An 18,356-nucleotide genomic window follows, 5' to 3' on the forward strand; every position below is an offset into this window, starting at 1 on the left:
CTTCTAGATAAGGGTGGCTGCACTTGTTTTCTCTTTAGATTATACACTATGGGTTGTGGGGGCCAAGAGTTGCAAGAATCCATGTGGATCCAAAATTTAGTAGTGCTTGTGCTCTTAGATGTATCTGGGTCTGGATTTTTGGTGCAGTAGGAGTGTCTATACTTGTTTTATATTCATGTCATGAAATTTGTTGGGTCAGGGCCAAAAATTGGATGGAGCTTACTGGATCCATATGCCAGATCCTGGATTTTGTGATGTTCATGTTCTAAGATATCCCATGGTCCAAAATGATTTGATGCAGTAGAAGTGACCATACTTTATTTTTCTTTTTGAACATGACAATTTGAATGCATAGAGGCCAAAATTTGATGCTCCCACAGAATTCAGGTGCTCTTTTTTGTTTGTTTGTTCTTTTGTTTTGTTTGGGGTTTTTTTTTTGTGAAGCTTATGCCCTGAGAGATATCAGAGGTCAGACTTTTTAGTGCACTAGGAAACAGCTACACTTGTTTTGTATTTTGGTGATGAGATTTGGGGGCATGGAGTAACAATCTTCACGATCCATAAGGATTCAGGTAGATCCAGGTTTTACCTGTTTCCCCTTTTAAGAAAGTAAGACTTAGACATTTCCTGTCTGTGAAGTGGTGCAGTTTATCTTTAAGGAGGCTAGAGAAATAAGAAATGAGTCTCACGTTGCATGGGTGACATCACTGGCTTTTGGCTCAGTGCTCTGTATTCTGTGTCTGTAGGCTTTAGCCAAGGCTGCAGGGCTCAGTGTTTGAACAAGGAAAGATTCCCTGGTGTACAGAAGGTTGGATTCATTCTTATTTGGGTTAAAAACGGTGAAATGAGATTTCTAAAGCTTGTGGACTCCAGCTTCCTTTCTGTTTCTCCTGACCTCTGCAAGATGGGTGAGTTATTCCCGTTAGAGAGACAGGGCATGGAAATTTAAGAAAAAAATGTCTGAATATATATCTGCTGATGCTGGGGATATGAATTGCGTGAAGCTGCTGAGCTAGAGATCTCGGCTTCTATGTGGAGATCAGGCCATATGTCAAAGAAATGGTGCAGACTGAAAGCTGTTGACAACTGTTAGAGGCTGTTCCCCCTCCCCTATTAGATTGGTTGGGGGGGTTTTTCCCTCCACCCCTTACCATCCTTTTAATCAGCTGTAGCCCTGCCTGCTTGCCTTCATTTTGCAGATGGGAAATGTGCCTGTGTGGCTAGGAGAGCCTCGCCTGAGAAACTGAAGCTGTGGTGAAAAAGGAAGCTTTGCAATAACAGAAGGGAGGAAAAAAGCCACACAAAGATGCTGGGCTCTAGGACTGCTTTATTTGCTGCCTAACTGGCACAGGCTCAATCCATGGTGGTGAATCCTGCATCTCCTCCAACCCCCACACTCCAGCTGCCTCACACTCCTACTGAGGACCAGAGAGGTTGCTGCGTTACTTTAGATGAGAGAGCAGAACCGCTGTTCTGTTAGTAATTTGGTACACTTGAGCTTTAGCAAGTCAAGGAAAGAAATTGTTAGCATTAGGTTGCCTTGATGACAGCAGAGACAACAAAACAAACCTTGCGAGCAGCACAGCTGGGAGAGAAGAAGAAGTGATCTTGAAACAAAGATGTCATTTGCTGCAAATCTCCACCAAGTCTGCTTAATGGAAAGGCCCCCGCAAGCCTGAATTTCTTATGAGACCCGGAAAGATTTTTTTTTTTTTTTAAACCCAGGATTGAAATTAAAGCATCCACCACCCATTTTTCCTTTCGACCCTGCTTTCAGACAAACCAGCCGACCAGACGGTGCTCTTTCTGAGCTACTGACAAAGAAAAAGCAAATCATGGATTTTTGAAATCAGGATAATTGGCTGTTTGAAATCAGAAGATTTCTGGCCACCGAACTTTCCCCTTCTGTCCTGTGCTCCTGTGATATGATAGTTAACCTGATGATATTAAAGCCATCCTTCTCTGAGCTAGCCAGATCGAATGAACTTAATGGACTGAATGCACAGCCATAGCCTTCAAATCACTTCAAGTGACTATTCCCCAACCACAGTTAACTTTTGTGTGCATGCACAGGGGCAGACACCTCTGTAGGTGATTCACTGGGCTCCCAGCTGTTTTACTGTAGCCCGGTATCCTCCTTGCATGCCCTGCACTGAAAGACTTGAACCTCAAGAGAGACACATGAGGGCCCAGGACTCTCTCCAGGGCAGAACTTTTTTGAGCTTTTAGTGTCTTCAGCCACTTGGATGTGAACCACAGTTGTTGACATTTAAGGTGGACTCTGTCCAGTGACATCCTGCAGCTGCTCCTGGAGGATTTGTGTGGTCTCCCATTGAAGGGCTTTCCCTTTTGTGAAGATGTCCATGGTGTTTCTGTGAAGCTGAGGTATGGCTGCTGGAAGGTTGCTGCTCTATGCTGGCCTCTCTTTAGCTTTGTGTGCCCTGGGCATGCTGGCTGTGGCAATCTGCTCTGACCACTGGTATGAAACTGATGCCAGGAAGCACAGGGAGAGGTGCAAAACCATCACTACTAAGAGAAACGACCCTGGCTTCATTTATAACTCCAACAATAACCTGCCTCTCAGGGCCAGCAGGTCTAGGTTGGACCGCTGGGAAGGGAAACTCCTCTTGGCAAGAAACAGGAGGCAGCTCTTTGCTATGAGTGCAGCTGATGAGTGCAACAGACAGTATAACTCGACGAACATGGGGCTCTGGAGAAAATGCCACCGACAAGGATTTGACCAAGAACTGGAGGAGCTGATTGCTAAAGGTAAGGGCCATTTTTCCAAATAAAGCTGTTTTAAGTTGCAGAACCTTACTAAGCCATATGGTCCAGCCTCACAGCAAACACTCCCAGCTGTTGACCTCTCCTGGCAATGAGGTTTTCAGAGCTTCAGGTATCTTATCTCACAAACCCTTGGGATAATTGGTTATTGTAGGTTGTCCAGTTCTTCACTGCTGAGTTTTGGAAAAGGGGGAAAATTCAGAATGCCTTGGTTAAATTGATACAGGGAAGGTCCTTCTATCTGGCTAAAACTTCTTTAAGACTGTCCACCACCATTGTATTTGAGTGCCTTCCACATAAACTAAATGATAGTTTCCAAACTAGAACATTCATAGTCTGACCCTGTTGACTCAGCTCAGCTTTTTGTTCTTTTTCTTTTATCCTAGACTGTAGGTATTTTATTATTCCTGATCACCAAATCAGCTCCAAAAGGATATATTGGTCCCAAATCACACAGCTTACAGTAAGCACACAGACCTCTTCTAGCCATAGAAGGGGGGTAAACAAAGGGAAAAGCCAGAGAGAGAGAGAGAGAACACAGCTTGTGATTTATTCAGATTTCAGAATATTTTCAAGTTGTAAAAAATTGAAATTGATTTAACCAAGAGCTAAAAAATAATCTAAAAAAAAATCTTGTTCCTTTGTAGAAGGAGATGCCAGTAGCATCATTGTGCTATTTTTTCTTTCAGGAGCTAGTTAACTATGGTCAGCCAGTTTGCCTCAAACATTTCTTTGATCCAAAGTGCAGCATGAGCAACTATTTGTTAAGCATCCTCTCTGTCCTGTGAAAAATATTTATTTTTTAAAGATGATTAGGATTCTAGTTCAGGATTACAGCATCCTTACTGCCTGTACTATGTTATCCCCACAGAATAAAACAGCAACCATTCCCTTCTTCCACACAGGGATGTTATGCTGCTTTCAGAGAATCATTGAGGAATGTATTTTCACAACAATAAATGGATTGTTTCTTGTACTATAAATATATTTTTTAAATACTTGGTTTTTAAAAATATATTCATTATCCTCCCTCCCTCCCCCTCCCCGGTTTTTTTTTGGGGGGGGGGGGGGGTTGCCTGTTCTCTTCCCCTTTTATGGCATTGTATGCAGAAATGTTCGACGGAGCTATTTACATGTACAGTAACATGTTACATTAATCAATATATTTAGTTTGTTTTATTTTAAAAGTAAATTGCAAAGGCTAATAGCATTTGCATTTTTAAAGCGTAAGCATATGTGTAATGGAATTTGGAGATTACCACTTTAGGATTATCAGTTCAAATCCAGTTTAGTTTGTTATGGACCAAAAGTCATTAGTGTCTGGTTGCTGATTAATGGCTTATATAAAATGAATTGGTGGCTTCAGTCCAATTTGCAATGGACAGGTGACCACATCCAAGACCTATCATCACATTGACACCCTGATTGGCAGTCATAGCAGTCAGGCCAAAGATTAATGTAATTCCTCCAAGTTAAGGTTCAAGAATACTAGTGTGGCAGTGCTGGGGTTGCTCATACCATGGCTTGTATTGTGCCTGGGAAATGGATAAACAAAGAATTTCAGTCTCTGGGATAACAATCCAGCATGTTTTTCTAGTGCTAATACTATTTAAAATAGAGTCTAAAGTACTGGACACGTATTTCATTTTTATAACAACATATGTGAAAATCAGTTCTTCCTTCACTTGCTTCCTGCAGCCTGAGTTAAGGAATCTGTACTTCCCCTGCTAGAGCTCTTGAAATCATTTAACACTTAAATCAATATGGGAACTACTGCTTTAGGTGTTAGTGAAGGCAGGAAAAAAGAAAGATCTTGAACTCAGGAACAGAAATGCAGGGGGAATTGATTTTCAGAAGCTCCACTTTTGTATGTGTGTATGTTCACTTGAGTCTATGCATACAGAGGCAGATTTTCAAATGAAGGCAGGTGTCTAATTTATGGACTCAGGCACAAAATACATGCTTGTAAATTGGATTGCATACCCATGGTCAGTTAGGCAATTGTTAGCACTTGTGCAGTGATCAAAAGCATGCGTGCATTTTGGGTATTTATGCATATAGGTGAAGCCTGAACAATTGTATCCCTGCGACTGTTTGCTGATAGGGTTCTAAATCCGGTCCATATGGTGTTTAAAACTGAGTGTTTAAGCAATATTTTATTTGTCTCAAAGCTTTGCAGTATGCATTTAACTTTTTTCTTTGCATGTAAAAGGGGAAATTTAAAAGAAGGAGGCCACTTTAAGTCAAATGTCAATATAACAGTGAAAATGGGGATTGCTTTGAATGACTATATATCTTTATAACATCTCTGAATCATTATGAAAAGTATTCTATTTTCTTTAAACCTTGGTATTTTTGAAAATTAAAACAGAAAAATGAAGATTACAAGAATTCAACAATCCAAAGCTTTAGCTTACTCGAAAATAAATCCTGAACCATCATATTATAGGATTGACAGTCATTTTATTTAAACAGTTAGATACTTAAAATATCAACGAGAATGAAAGGATTTTTCTCCTGTTTAGGAAAAAAGTAATGTAAAAAACCCATTAAAAAAATCTTTGTATCCTGCAATCAGTGAAAAAGGAATTTAGTATATATACCAGTATATGTGTTGAAGCACCCCATACCCTTGTAAGGGAACTGAAATAAATAATGTCCCTGTTTCATATTCTAAGCACAGATGTTACAGCATTTGTCTAAGTTCCACTATCAGTTTATGAAAAAAGGAGTATTTTTTCCATTGCTGTCAGGTTGAGAGAACAGTGTTTGGTTCTGATGTGAGGCACGTATTCTTAGCTCCGTCCAGATATATTCACACTCCTTGTTTGATTCTGCTTCCATTGCTGATGTGTATCTAGAAGCAACAACTTAAGCAGGGGTTAGGCAAAGCATGCCATGTGCAAACATGAAGGGTTATGAATGACCTTGCCATGCCTGTACCATTGAGGATACAAGTAGTTATCACGCGTCTCAGGAGAAACTGTCTTCTTTCAAGACAAAGCGCGGTAGTCCAGATGCCCACGTTTGTCCTGGTACAAACCCTAAAAAAGTTCACGGTATGAAAAGTGCTAATAGTTTGTCCCAGGACATTGTGAAGCGTGTCTCAGTGGTTGTCCCAGCGTTGCATCATTGAATTGATGGCAGAAAAGTGGCAGGTCATTCAGCTGTTCCCTAAACCGTAATTGAGAGGATATTGTGTATACACACCAATCCTGGGCCTGTTTTATTTCAGGAGAAACACATGCATAACTGGTTCCAGGACCAATAAAATGTTTGCTTTTAGCCTCAGCTAGAAAAGTAGGGTACAAGTGTTACTGTAGATGAAATTCCCATCTGTGCAGAGGGAAAGCATGTAATTAGCACGATTTAACACTTCCCTTAGTGCATAAGGCTTTGTCCCTCCGTCAAATGTGAATTTCACCTAGTGTGCATATTGATGAACTGCATAAATCAATGCAGGCCCTAGCCCCAAATATTGGTTGCTGTATAGTATTACAGTACTGTGCGATTATTACAGTACTATATGCAAATGCTATTAAGAGTTCTTTTGAAAGGTGGAGAGGATCTTTTATAATCTACTTATTTTTTAACAAACCATGCATCATTTCCCAGAAAAAAAACTTCCAGTACTGAAAATAGTAGTTTTACTTGAAGTCTGTAGGGTGTAGTCCGTAATTAGCAGGGCATTAAGAATGTCTCCCACTTTTGAAAATATCTTGAAGTTGTTTTGATTGTAGAACTGCTGCTGAACTTGATTAGAGGTGGAAGTGCAGGTCAGTTGCAGGGTTTGGTCTTTATGAAGGACTGAAACATTAAGACACTGATGGTTTTAAAAGCCAAGGCTGTTCGGAACATTCTAGATCAGGTCTCTGTTTCTGCTCTTTATTTGTTATTTTTGCTTTTTACAAGTATATCAAGATCTTGTGTATAGTTTTTTTGTCATGACTGAAAACATGCTCCCTCCATTTTCTTATCAAAAGGCAGTGATTTTAATGCATAAAAGTTATACCATGCTTTTTTTCCTCCCCTTTATTTTTATATATTCCCATTGATCCATCTGGAAGATTTTGAAATAATACCGCTAGATTGGTATACAGTGAATCGAAACATACTAGTATTTCCGCAATTAAATTTACACAAAAAGAAACTGACAAATAAATGTGACAGACAAAAGGCCTCCAAACAAAACTGGGCAATTAAGATATTCTCTTTAAGGCAAGGATTTCTTAGGGTGATAACTTTTAGTGGACCAGCTCTGTAGGTGGGATAAACCTTTGCCTTGCATATTTTGTGGAGCATCATGGCTACATCACGCTTTATTCTCTTTCTCATTAATGTCAATGAAAAAAATAAGGAAGACAACAGAAAATATGGCTAAGAAGAACATTATTACATGCAAGTGAACAAACAGGGGCCAAGTCTTGTTAACTTTAACTCACCTGTGTAATCTTTATTCACATGATGGGTTGAGGGTTCTCAGTAAAGATCACTTACTGGAGTAAGAACTTGAAGACAGGCCTCTTGTCTCTGGGTGTAATTAAACTTATCCTCTTCAGTGTGGTTAGGGCTTTTTTTTGATCTTGAAAGCCCTTCAGGAGCCTTTGTGGAAAGTAGCTTAACAAGCTAGGCTTCTTCCAGCCCTATGGTGGCTGTGTACTCTTCCAAATTAATTTTACATCACTGGTGAATTCTAGGTTCACAGTGAGCACAGCACTAATGTTCCACCCTTCAGCAATGATTCTCTAGAGGAAACAGAAAAACAAGCAGGCAAGCAAAAACCCACAATGTAGATAATTGTCAGTTCAGTGCAGTAAGTGGTAAGCAAAAGGAGGCGTTTACTTCCTGCCTCTGCATTCATCAGCTGACAATCTCTTGTGTTTGATTGAAAGTACCTGAAAAGAAAATTGGGACCCTCTTCATTGGGATGTATCTACATTACATGGCTGCCTTGACCAAACATTTGTCCTGTACTAAACATTAGGGAAAACAGGAGGAAAATAAAATTAAATCATTTTGTAATATAGGTACAATAAAACCTATGAAGAAGTTTCACAATATCCTGAGACCATTCCACTTAGACAATTACCAGTCAGAAGACCTATCGTTTTGCTTTTGGAAGACCGCCAATTAAAACTGCCTGGACTCTGGGCTCTCATCTCTGTTTGCTGCCATTAGAATCTAGTTACTCAAAAATAACTGCAGTAATCTTAAATCCACCCTCACAAAAATCTAGGGAAATCATGTTACTTTGTATTTTTAAAAACATTTTATTATGAGTTTATTTAACCCGTATCACCACAGAAATGGAGAACCCAATTTCTATGCAGTCTAACTCCACGCTAAATAACGGGCAAGAATTCTGAAATGAAAGCACTCTGTATAGATTTGTCAGAGGTGTATCACAATTGAGCAAAAAAGCTATAACAAGACTACTCTAACCATCACTAGGGATAATTTATGTGAAATTGGACAAGTTTGAAGAAAGGCTACTGAGAATAGCTGTAGGAGTGGAAAGATTTACTTCCCGCAATATCCTTCATTTATCTGAAGTCCACTTTTTATCATAATATTTTGCTAGGTTAATAAAGACATTTGTTTTTAACATGTCCTTCATAATTTTAAAGCAATCATGTATTTTTTGTTTATAAACAACTAAAACAATTGTCCTTTATTTCACGTGTACCATTTATAAAAAGGACCTCACTTGGGGTTCAGTAGTGCTCTTATTGGAGTCTGGCAAAGGCTTTTTATTGAATTCAGAGGTCTTTAGGGTCTTTTTCCAGGTCCCTGTGTGGGGAGCTAGACGAGGCCAGTACACCATTTGCATCCCACTTAAGCTCAGTTTTGAAGGTGTCAGACTTAAGAGAGCATAGATTTTGTGCAACAGCAGTTCTCATTAAGGAGATTTTTCTGATTCTATCAATGTATATTTTGAATGACCACCAAGTAAAACAGTTCTTTTTCCACAAGAATCTAAGGATGGCTTCACTATAGAGAGTTTCAGTTTCTGGGATAGTGTAATGCACATGCATATGAAACCAGCGGTATTCCATAAGTATAAGTTGGAGCAGGACTTGGTGCATATAGAAAAAAACAAAAACACCTTAGTATTTTAGTATTAGTATTTTAGGTGCATTGGACTCTAATAGAAATGCATTTTTTAAAAAAAATCCTTGTAATTGATTACAAAAACAATACCACCTCTGAGGCATTTAAGATAATTAGTTCTATAATATTTATACAGGAAAATGCTATATATATAATCTTTCTGATTTAATATTGCAACTGTATTTTAAACATGATCTTTTAAAAGACTAATTTCAGTCCAGCTGTTGATTCCCCCCCCAATGTGAAGAGAAATGGAAGTAAAAATGACAGGGTTATGCCATGTCTCAAAAGAAGCTGAGGTTTTCAAAGCTCTCGGCAGGATTGTGCACCCCACATTCTTTGTCTCTCAACCTCATTGATTACAGTGCAGCTCTAGGATTTTAGGTTAATTGCTACAGAGACAGAAAATGCAGAACAAAACATATTTTGTGGGTCTTACAAAAATAACAGTGTTTGTATATTAACATATTATTCATTGCTAGAATGAAAACAAGTTAGTGATATGTAGGGATCCTAGTGTTCCCTGATTAAAAAAAATCACAAATTCTTTGATAAAATATCACAGATTGTTCGATTAAGAGCCCCCAGATCCGTGATTAAAATGAAAGGCCACTATATACATGTAGGTATATATGTATGTATCAGTTGAACACCATGTTTTCTTGATTATTTTTACAATTGTAAAGCAATTTGGGAGCTTACCAGTGCCTCAGGCTCCCCACCCTGCTGCCTGCCTGCTATGGGCTCGGGCAGGGGGTAGGGCTGGCACCCTGCTGCTGTGCGTACTCCCAGGGGGACCCATGGCCCCCAGATCTGTGTGGGGTGGGGGTGGGTGCAGGGTGCCTGCTGCAGGCTTGGGCTACCTGCCCTGCTTCCCTCCCCTGAGGCATCTGCAGCCCACTGGGCACAACCTGGTACTGCAGAGCCATGCAAGGAAGCTCCTTGCAGCTGTGAGCACTGCACTGCCCTGGTGAAGCTTTGCCTGCCCACACAGCAACAGCGAGGGGCACAACCCAGTGCTGCTGCTTCTGTGCATGCAGGGGATACCTTGCCAGGCCAGCACGGAGCTTGCAGCAGCAAGAAGCTTCCTCGTGCAGCTCTGCTGTTCCTTGCAGTGCTGGGTTGCACCCACTGGGCTGCAGAGACCCTGGGGGGAGGGCAGCAGGGCAAGGGCCCAAGCCTGAAGTGGGCAGCTTGCATTCACCCCCCACTCCGTACACAGGTCTAGGGGACACGGGTCCCCTTTCCCCTGGGGAGCGCATATAGTGGCAGGGACCTGGCCCCACACCCTGCCCCCTGGTTTAGCCACCTGCAGCCACATCCCACTCCCTGCCTGGACCCTGTGGCTGTGCGTTGCAGCCCTGGGCCCCAAGCCCCATGCACCCTGCAGCTGGGCATCAGCCCCTGTCCTGCCACATGGCGCCCCCGTATGTGACTGCCTTCCTGCTCGCCCCCAGCCCCTTGCAGGGTAGAACTTTGCCTGCCTGCAGAGAGGTCTTTGCAAAAAGGCAAAATCCGTAGATTTCACCGTTGAAGTGAGAAGTCTGCATTTCCATCAGGTAAAGGGGGAAATCCATTTTCCTGTGGTAACCGGAAAACCCAGATCCCTGGTGATGTGATCCCCTGATCCTTAGGTGTATATGCTATTCCCATTAAACCAATAGGAGTTTTTCATGCAGAAGGACTACAGGATGTATAATTATTTAATTTTTAACAAATAAATATAGAAAGAATCTAACTTGCGGAACCTTGGTGTCCGTGATGCAAAATTCAAAACACAATCCAATTTAAAACAGAAAAGCAGTTGCAAACTGACATTTCTTCTCTGCAGAATACTAGACAGAACACCCATCTGAAATTTCCCCATCTCAGTTCTCACAAAGCCTTAATGCCTACTGTGATGGAGCAGGCAGCCAGCAGGTGCCTGATTAGGGTGATTAGGGTGGCTCTCACCCTAAGGGCCAGCTCTCAAGGCTGGGGCAGCAGTCTGCTGCCAGCCAGCAAGGGAAGAACATCACCCTGCTGAGCTACTACTCCAGGAACACCTTGGAGGTAAGGGAAGGGGCTCCATGGGGATGCCTGGAGGCTCCTGGTCCTGGGCATGACCTAAAACTGCACTCTGCTGGGGTAGGGAGGCCTGGTAGGACTGCCTGTGGTGGGGTAGTGTCATTTAAATACCAGGATCGCAAACCTCCGCAGTGAATCTTAACCACAGCACCCGGTGGGTATTGTGTGAGCAAGGGAGGCCAGGTATGGTTATAGAAACACCTGAGTCCTAAAGGGGTGGAGGACCCTGGTGTGGTGGCCCAGGCATGCCATGAGAAGGCACCTGAGCCTGCAGGGGTGAAGGACCCTAAGCCCTAGCGAGAGGGCAGAGTTGTTAGAGTCAGGTATGCTGAGCCTGAGGGAGGTGCCCCAGAGTAGGGGCAGAGTGTTGGCCCAAGGAAGGGGCCCTGTGGCCTGGTGAGGGGCTAGGGGCAGAGTCAGCCCAGAGTTGGGGAACTGATTGGCAACCACTCAGATGAAGGTCATGGGAGAGACCCAAAAGGCTGAGCCAGGACCACTCAAGGAATGGAGAGTCAAGCCTGATAGCCCTATGGGATTGCTCAAGGGAGCAGGGCAGCGTGACTGAGGCCCAAAGTAGGTGGTATGAGACAGGCCTGATGAGAGCAGGCAGAGTATAAGAGGCCTCAGTGAGAGTGGGACATAGTGAGTGTGGCCCAGAGCAGGGCAGTGTGTAACAGGGCGAACTATGCACTGAGTTTGTCCAGGCCTCAAGCTGGAGATAGAACAAATGATAGGTCATCTGCCAGGCATGGGACACATAAAGGGGGGGTCAGAGCATGTACGTGTCGCCCTTTAACAGTGGGCGCATGAAGAGAAGCCTCCTGCCTAATTAACTTTATAATTAAATTACAAGTCATGGCAGACAAGCAAGGTGGGTAGTTTGCCCCTAGACAGGGGGCAAGCCAAGATTGAGATGTGGCCTGGGAACTTGTCCCCATCACACCTACAGATTATATCCAGACTCACCTAGCTGAGCCTGCCAACACCTTAATCCTTCCCAGATAGCTGGTGAAATAGAGGAAAGAAAGGATACTTACATGATTAAGGTATAAGTTATGAAGTCTGGATTTTGTATGACCTAGGCAAATGATTTTATTTTTCTGTACCTTGGCTCTATATCAACAAAGAAAAGTATTACTATTAGTAGTAGTGGTGGAAGTATTTGTATGCCAGTAGCGCCTATAGGCTCTAGTCCTGGACCAGGAGTCCACTGTATTAGGCTCTGTAAAAACCCACAAGAAAAAAGATTGCTCCTGTCTCAAGGATCTTATGAACCAAGTATGCAAAAAGAAAGCAGGCAGACTTTGGGGAAACATAAGGAGACAGTGTTGGTCAGTGCGAGTCTTAATGCATCGGCAGCCCATGTAGATGTCGTGGAAAAGAACTGTTCTTAAGAGGCTTTTGAAAAAGAATTCTGAGTTAGTTTTGTAGGTGCCTGAGAGAGCGCCTCCTCAGGATAAAGCCCAGCCTAGGAGAAGCCGTGAAGGTGCTTGTCTGAAAATTTACCAAGTGGGTGATGAAGACTGGCATTCTACCCAGCCAGAAGTGAGAGCTGACATCTTGATAGTGGGGACAAGCAGTTTATGCTGGATGAGCAGGAGACGGGGGAACTAGTGGAGGGATACAAGAAAGGGTGAACTAGTCAAAGCACCAGGCTAGTAAAGAGATCTAGGCAGAAGCATTTTGGATTGATGTGAGCCAGGCAAGCTTACCTTTATCTATGCCAGAGAAGAGGAGGCTGCAGTAATCAAGACATGAGATGATGAGAGCTTGGATGAGCATTTTGCTTGTATGGGTGGAGGCCATATTTTAGAGATGGTACATAGAAGAGTTGTGCAAGATTTACACACAACCTCCATGTGAGGTCCAAGATGAAAATATCACCAAGTTGCTGGCCTGAGGCAAGTAGGACGATGTAGTTGCCTGCACTGATCAAGAAAGAAGGCAGTGGGGACAGCTTTTAGGTTTGTGATTGACAGCAACACCTCTGTTTAAGCTATGATGAGCTTGAGTATAGGTGGATATCCATTAGATGTGAGAGAGGGAGCGACTGAGATGAAAGTTTAGACAGAGGAAAACATTTTTGAATTAGATGGGTGGATCTGTAGATTGTCAGCATATGTATGTATGGTGGAGAAGAGTACCTGGGGATTGGGTGTAGAAGGGACAGTAAGTTGGTGGAGCAGTGGAGAAGGATCATCTGAAGGTGCAATTAGATAGGAGAAACAGTGGCAGTGGAATCTTGGAAGCCAACAGATGGCAAGAAAAGAAAGGAGAAGGATCGACTGCATTAAAGGTATCTGATGTTTCATGCAGAGTGAGGATGGGTGGTTCTGAGCTTTGTCTAGGAACAAGTCATTAGAGATTGCTGAGAGGAATTCAGTGGATAGAAGTAAGTTGGAGAAGGTCCAGCACAGAATTGGAGGAGACAAACTCCAGACAGGCATTGGAAACAGTATATTCAGTGTATTTGGAGATGAAGGGGAGAAAGAAAATATAGTAACTGGAGAAGCAAATGGGTGCAGGTGGGGCCAAGGTTATTTTTAGGATGGAATAAACTAAAGCATATTTATACTATGAGAGAAAAGATTCAGAAGCGATTAAATTGATGGGAAAGAGGCAATTGGGTTTTCAGGCATGGGGTTCAGCTGGATTGTTTACCTGGGAGAATGGCAGAACTGAAGGTGAGAGAAGAAATTTGTAGTGGAGGAAGTCAGCTGGGTGACTGTTTCTGGCCAAGGAACTGCAGTGCAACAGCAGGAGCAGAGGAAGTGGGTGGGGAGAGGCATAAGCCAGAAGTGAGCCAGGTGGCTGGAGTCGGGGTAGAGCTAGGGCTGAGGTTTGGTATGGAAGCCATTCTGATTGAAAAGATGGGCAAATGAGTTAAAGGTGGAACAGGGTAAAGTTGAGGTAAAAATCAATAACTATATTAGTAGAAAAAATGGGTTAGAGGGCAGAGGGGAGAAGGCTATGAGTAGGAAAAAAGTAATTAACACTGATGGACTGCAGTGCATAAACAGGTTTGTATGAGGGGTGAAAGACAGGTGATAGTCAGAGAAGGGTTATCCAGTGAGAAGGACCTGCTCAGTGAACACCAGGTCAAGTGAATGGCCCTTTTGGGGCATGTGGGAGTTGAACTAGGAATGTACATTGAATAAAAAGGTAAAGGTAAGGACACTTGATGCTTAGAGGCCAATTAGCTCCTTAATAAATATGTAATCATCTTGTCTGTTTAGGGTGAAGTTCTGTCCTACATTCTCCCCATACAAGTTGATGGGGGTTTTCAAATTGACTGTAATAGAGCCAGGATTCCACCCTTAACTTATACGTACTTTGGGGCAGGAAGTCTCTCTGTTTGTACTGTGCCTAGCTAAACTGGGCTTTAATCTCTGCTGGAGCCTCTAGGTGCTGCCCTAATACAAATAAATAAGAACAACAAAGCTTTTCAGCATGTCTCAAAAATCAAATTCAGGCTGTTTTGGACAGGCAGGTTGGAAATGCTTCATCAGCTCTCTTCTTCATATACTGATCTGTCTCAACCCGCATCTGCTAATCACAGTCTCTGAGGCAGAGAGGTGCCAAGTCACTTAGGATGTTACCATCACAACCATCATGCTAAATCTCACCCCAAGACCACTAGGTGGTCAGTGTGGATGCTAGAACGGTGTTGTCATGGGCTTGCACTGAGATTCTGTGCTTAAGGGTGGCATTGTATTCTCTACCAGCTTCAATTTCTCAACTGATTTAAGGTACAGCCCCATATTGAGAGAATATTTCCATAGTTTAATGTGCCTATAAGTGATCAAGAAAGGCATGAATATTTCGAGCAGATATGCATAAAGGAGAAAAGGACCTGAGTGTTAAACAAAAGGCATGAATTGTACACATGACTAAGAGCCGTCAGCCAAACCCCGTCAGCTAGAGAGACCGAGAGAATCATTGCAGCATTGTCTGACTGCTTCTTCAACAGAATCACTGAGGCTTTCCTAAATGAGTAGTTGTTGATCAGGGTAGCACAGCACATGCAAACACCTATATGAGATTCCTGAGATAAACCAGAGATTTCAAATAGGAATCCATAGTGTCTGAAACATTCTGACCTGTTATGGTCTTTCAGAGTTCTTTTCAACAAAAATTGCTCTACTACTTTTCTATAATCAAGAAAGGAGCAAAAGGTAACAAGTGATGTTTTCTGAGGAGTGCCCTGAGTCTAAAAAAGGTTTAGAACCACTGCCTTAGACAGAGTTTCTCTTAGGTCCTTTATAGATATGCAGTCAGTACCATACATTAAGGAGGAAATGTAACCTCATACTCTAGATTGGATAAAATGGAGAGAGCAGAGTTGTGAGCATCTGGATTATTTTCCCTAATAACATCAGTAACTGGTGTCAGTTAAGGCCTAAAATTCTTGACAGTATCATTTCTATTCATTGTGGCAGGGTACTCTTGGCTACATTAAAGACCAATACGTTCACAGCCAGCATTCAAAAGAATGCCTTGATACTTGCAAGCCCAACAATAGGTACTTTAATGTCTAGTTTTCTTGAGATCACTTCACCCTGAGGTGCCTCGGATTTTCACCCATACACCACACCACTCAGATCCTCAAACCATAAAAAAATGCCAGCTTCCTCTATATCATTCCAAGAATGTTTTCAGTTTATTAGGATTTTAATGAGACATTTGGGGATTTCTGGTTTGTTTTTAAACTGCCTGAAGGTCTCTCTCTGGTATCTAATGGGGTGGGATAGTTCCTTCCAGTTTTATCATAAACAGAGAGATTTGAAAAAATCCTTTTGCTTAAGATAAAGGCTATTGATTGTCTTATTTTCTCTCATTATCAATACATGCTTGATTATGAAAATATTTCTTTTTAAACAAAGAAATAACATAGACTCTCCTTCAACAGTATTCCTTTCAGTCCCTTTGCCAGTTTGGTGGTATGAAAGCCCTGCCAGCACTGTTAAATGCAAGCTAATTATTATATTAAATGCCAGGTTCTCATCTGATGCAGTTTACACTAACTGATGGTTCAGGCAAACTTATCTGTTTATGATGAAGTACTTATTGCCCTATTATTATAATATCCAATAACCTTTAATATAATTATTCTTTCAATGCCTTGGGCAGGGAGTGGAGGTTAAACCCATTTTATGGAGAGGACTTCAGGCATAGAACGACTCAGGGCTTAGTGATCCAGTACCCTTTAGGATTTGGCTTAGGATGTTTGTACTAGTCTGGTTCAGTTAAATACAGTTACTTGACAACTTTGAGCCTGTCACAGAACCGGGACTTACACTCATGTCTGTTAAATGAGGGCCTTTCCAGTTGATGTATCTTTCCTTTTTATTTTCATATATTGAGTATTCATACATACCTGTGATGCCTCTTTTCTTTGTAATGACAAAAACGAAGGGTATAGCTTTACAATTGTGTTTAAAGGTCTTCCTTTGTGTGCAAGCTATAAAGTTGTTTAAAGAGAGGGCACCGGAGGTAGGTTACCTTTTAATCATGCCCCTTCCTTGTAGTGGCATCATGAAAAATGATGTGTGCCAGTCTCAACTTGTATTGGACATGCTTCAGTACCTTTAAACAGACGCATTTATTTTCTCAATGTGGTTAGGCATTAAAGCCTAAACTTTGGGAGAGGGGAACCCCTATTTGGAGGCAGTTTAACATGTATATGGCCTCTTAAGGGCACCTGCCAGCATGCACAGTAATGAGTGGGGGTGATTCCCTTTGTCCCACTGGCTCAACACTGAAACAGTGCACTTGTACAAGGTACTGCTGAAAGTGCCATCTAATGGATAAAGCAAAGACTCTGGACAGTGGTTATCATACAGGATCTGATGGCATAGAAGTGTAACCATATGATTTCCTATCACAAGCTTATAGTATTAGATTATTTCTTGGTATCGCTGGTAATCCTTCTACCACAGCTCTCTGGGTCTTGAGGGGACTTAAGAGTCCCATCCTTGAGCCATAGACCAGCCTGCAGAAGTTGCAGAACTTTCCACAGGAGAGAATAGGCTGTTGTCTGGGATTTCTCTCCTTTTCCTTCCATGCCCTCTCTTCTCTGCTTCAAGGGCAAGATGCTTTAACTTGAAGTTGGCTGCCACTTGACTGAGGTTGTGGTGCCTTTGGAGTCAGTAGCAGGCAGCTTCTCTCAGCTCTGGATGCTGAGGTATGCCTTCAATGTGGTATGCACTTCAGTGTGTCCTTGTTACATTTCCTCTGGTTGCCTCGAGATCTCAGGTTGCAGATAAGCTGGTAGTAGACCAGTTGTTTTGGGAGTTGAGAGTCAGCCATCTGCCCGCAACGTCTGGTCCAGCAAAGTCAGTGTTTGAAGACTCAGTGCTGGTAACATTGGCTTTAGCAAAGATGCTGATGTTTATGTGCTGATCTTCCCATTATTTGGTATCACCCTAGGGGTGGCTGAATTTTAGTGCTGAAAATAACAATCCCTGTATGAAAATTTTCTTACCTCGTGAAGTGTTGTATACCTTGGGTTGTGTCAACCAGCAAATATACTGCCGCTAGCAGTGGTGCCCCCAAACACACTGCAGTGCTCAGAGTGGGCTACCTCTGTACTGGAAACAATGTAGCTGTGCTCATGCAGTGTTGTGGGTGAGCCAGTTAGCACTGTTAAGAGACTGAACCAGGTGGTCCACTCTAGCATATTAGTCTGCCTGCAACATGACTTGGATAGGGCTTCTCGCTTCCTTCAAATACTTGGAAGGTGATTATAGAAAGTATGGAGATGGGCTTTATTCTCTGTGTGGCACTGGGGCACAAGATCAGGAGCAATGACTTGAAGCTTCAGTAAGAGAAATTTAAGTTGGAAATTAGGAAGTTTCTGACTATGAGGTTGGTCAAGCATTGGAAAAGGCTACCCAGAGAACTTGTGGAATCTCTATCCTTGGAAATTTTCAAGAGCAGGTTAGACAGACTCTTGGCTGGGATGGTTTAGTCTGGGATGATTCTGCTGTGAGCAGGGGCTGGACTAGATGACCATATGGGCTAGGGACAGACATTCAAAAAACTGGAGCCTGAATTGATTCAATTTTTGCAGGCTAGACTAGCCTGCATAGATTGAACTGATTTGCAAGTGAATAGACATTTACTTTTGATTCCAGAAATGCAGGCATATGCCTGCAGTGGCTGAGGCTAGAAGCTGGGGGGCACTAGAGCAAGCCTTCCCTTCCCTTCAGGCTGGAGGGAAGCTGAACTGTGGGGGGCATGGCCAGGCCCTGGCAGGCTGAATATGACTGGGGGAGGGGTTTAAACCTCTACCCTGGCCTGCAGGGACCACAGCCTGGGGTCTTCCCAGCTTTTTACCCCTGCTCGTGGGTCAGCATGGCCTGGAACCTCCAGAGTTCCCCTTCCAGCCAGTA

At 42.6% G+C, this 18,356-nt stretch overlaps 1 protein-coding gene across 1 annotated transcript in view; it reads left to right on the plus strand.

Annotated features, from left to right (window-relative positions):
* The first annotated feature begins 752 nt into the window (after positions 1-752).
* TMEM178B (transmembrane protein 178B) overlaps positions 753-18,356 on the plus strand; it is a 353,447-nt gene continuing 335,843 nt past the window's right edge. The window contains exons 1-2 of the mRNA XM_090043310.1: positions 753-908; positions 1,200-2,769. Coding sequence (XP_089899436.1) covers positions 2,388-2,769 — 382 coding nt within the window. The 5' untranslated portion in view covers positions 753-908; positions 1,200-2,387. The remainder of the gene's footprint in view (positions 909-1,199; positions 2,770-18,356) is intronic.

The sequence above is a fragment of the Crocodylus siamensis genome, chromosome 4, assembly GCF_052110815.1.
Source record: "Crocodylus siamensis isolate JL-2025a chromosome 4, ASM5211081v1, whole genome shotgun sequence".
NCBI classification, from domain to species: domain Eukaryota; kingdom Metazoa; phylum Chordata; order Crocodylia; family Crocodylidae; genus Crocodylus; species Crocodylus siamensis.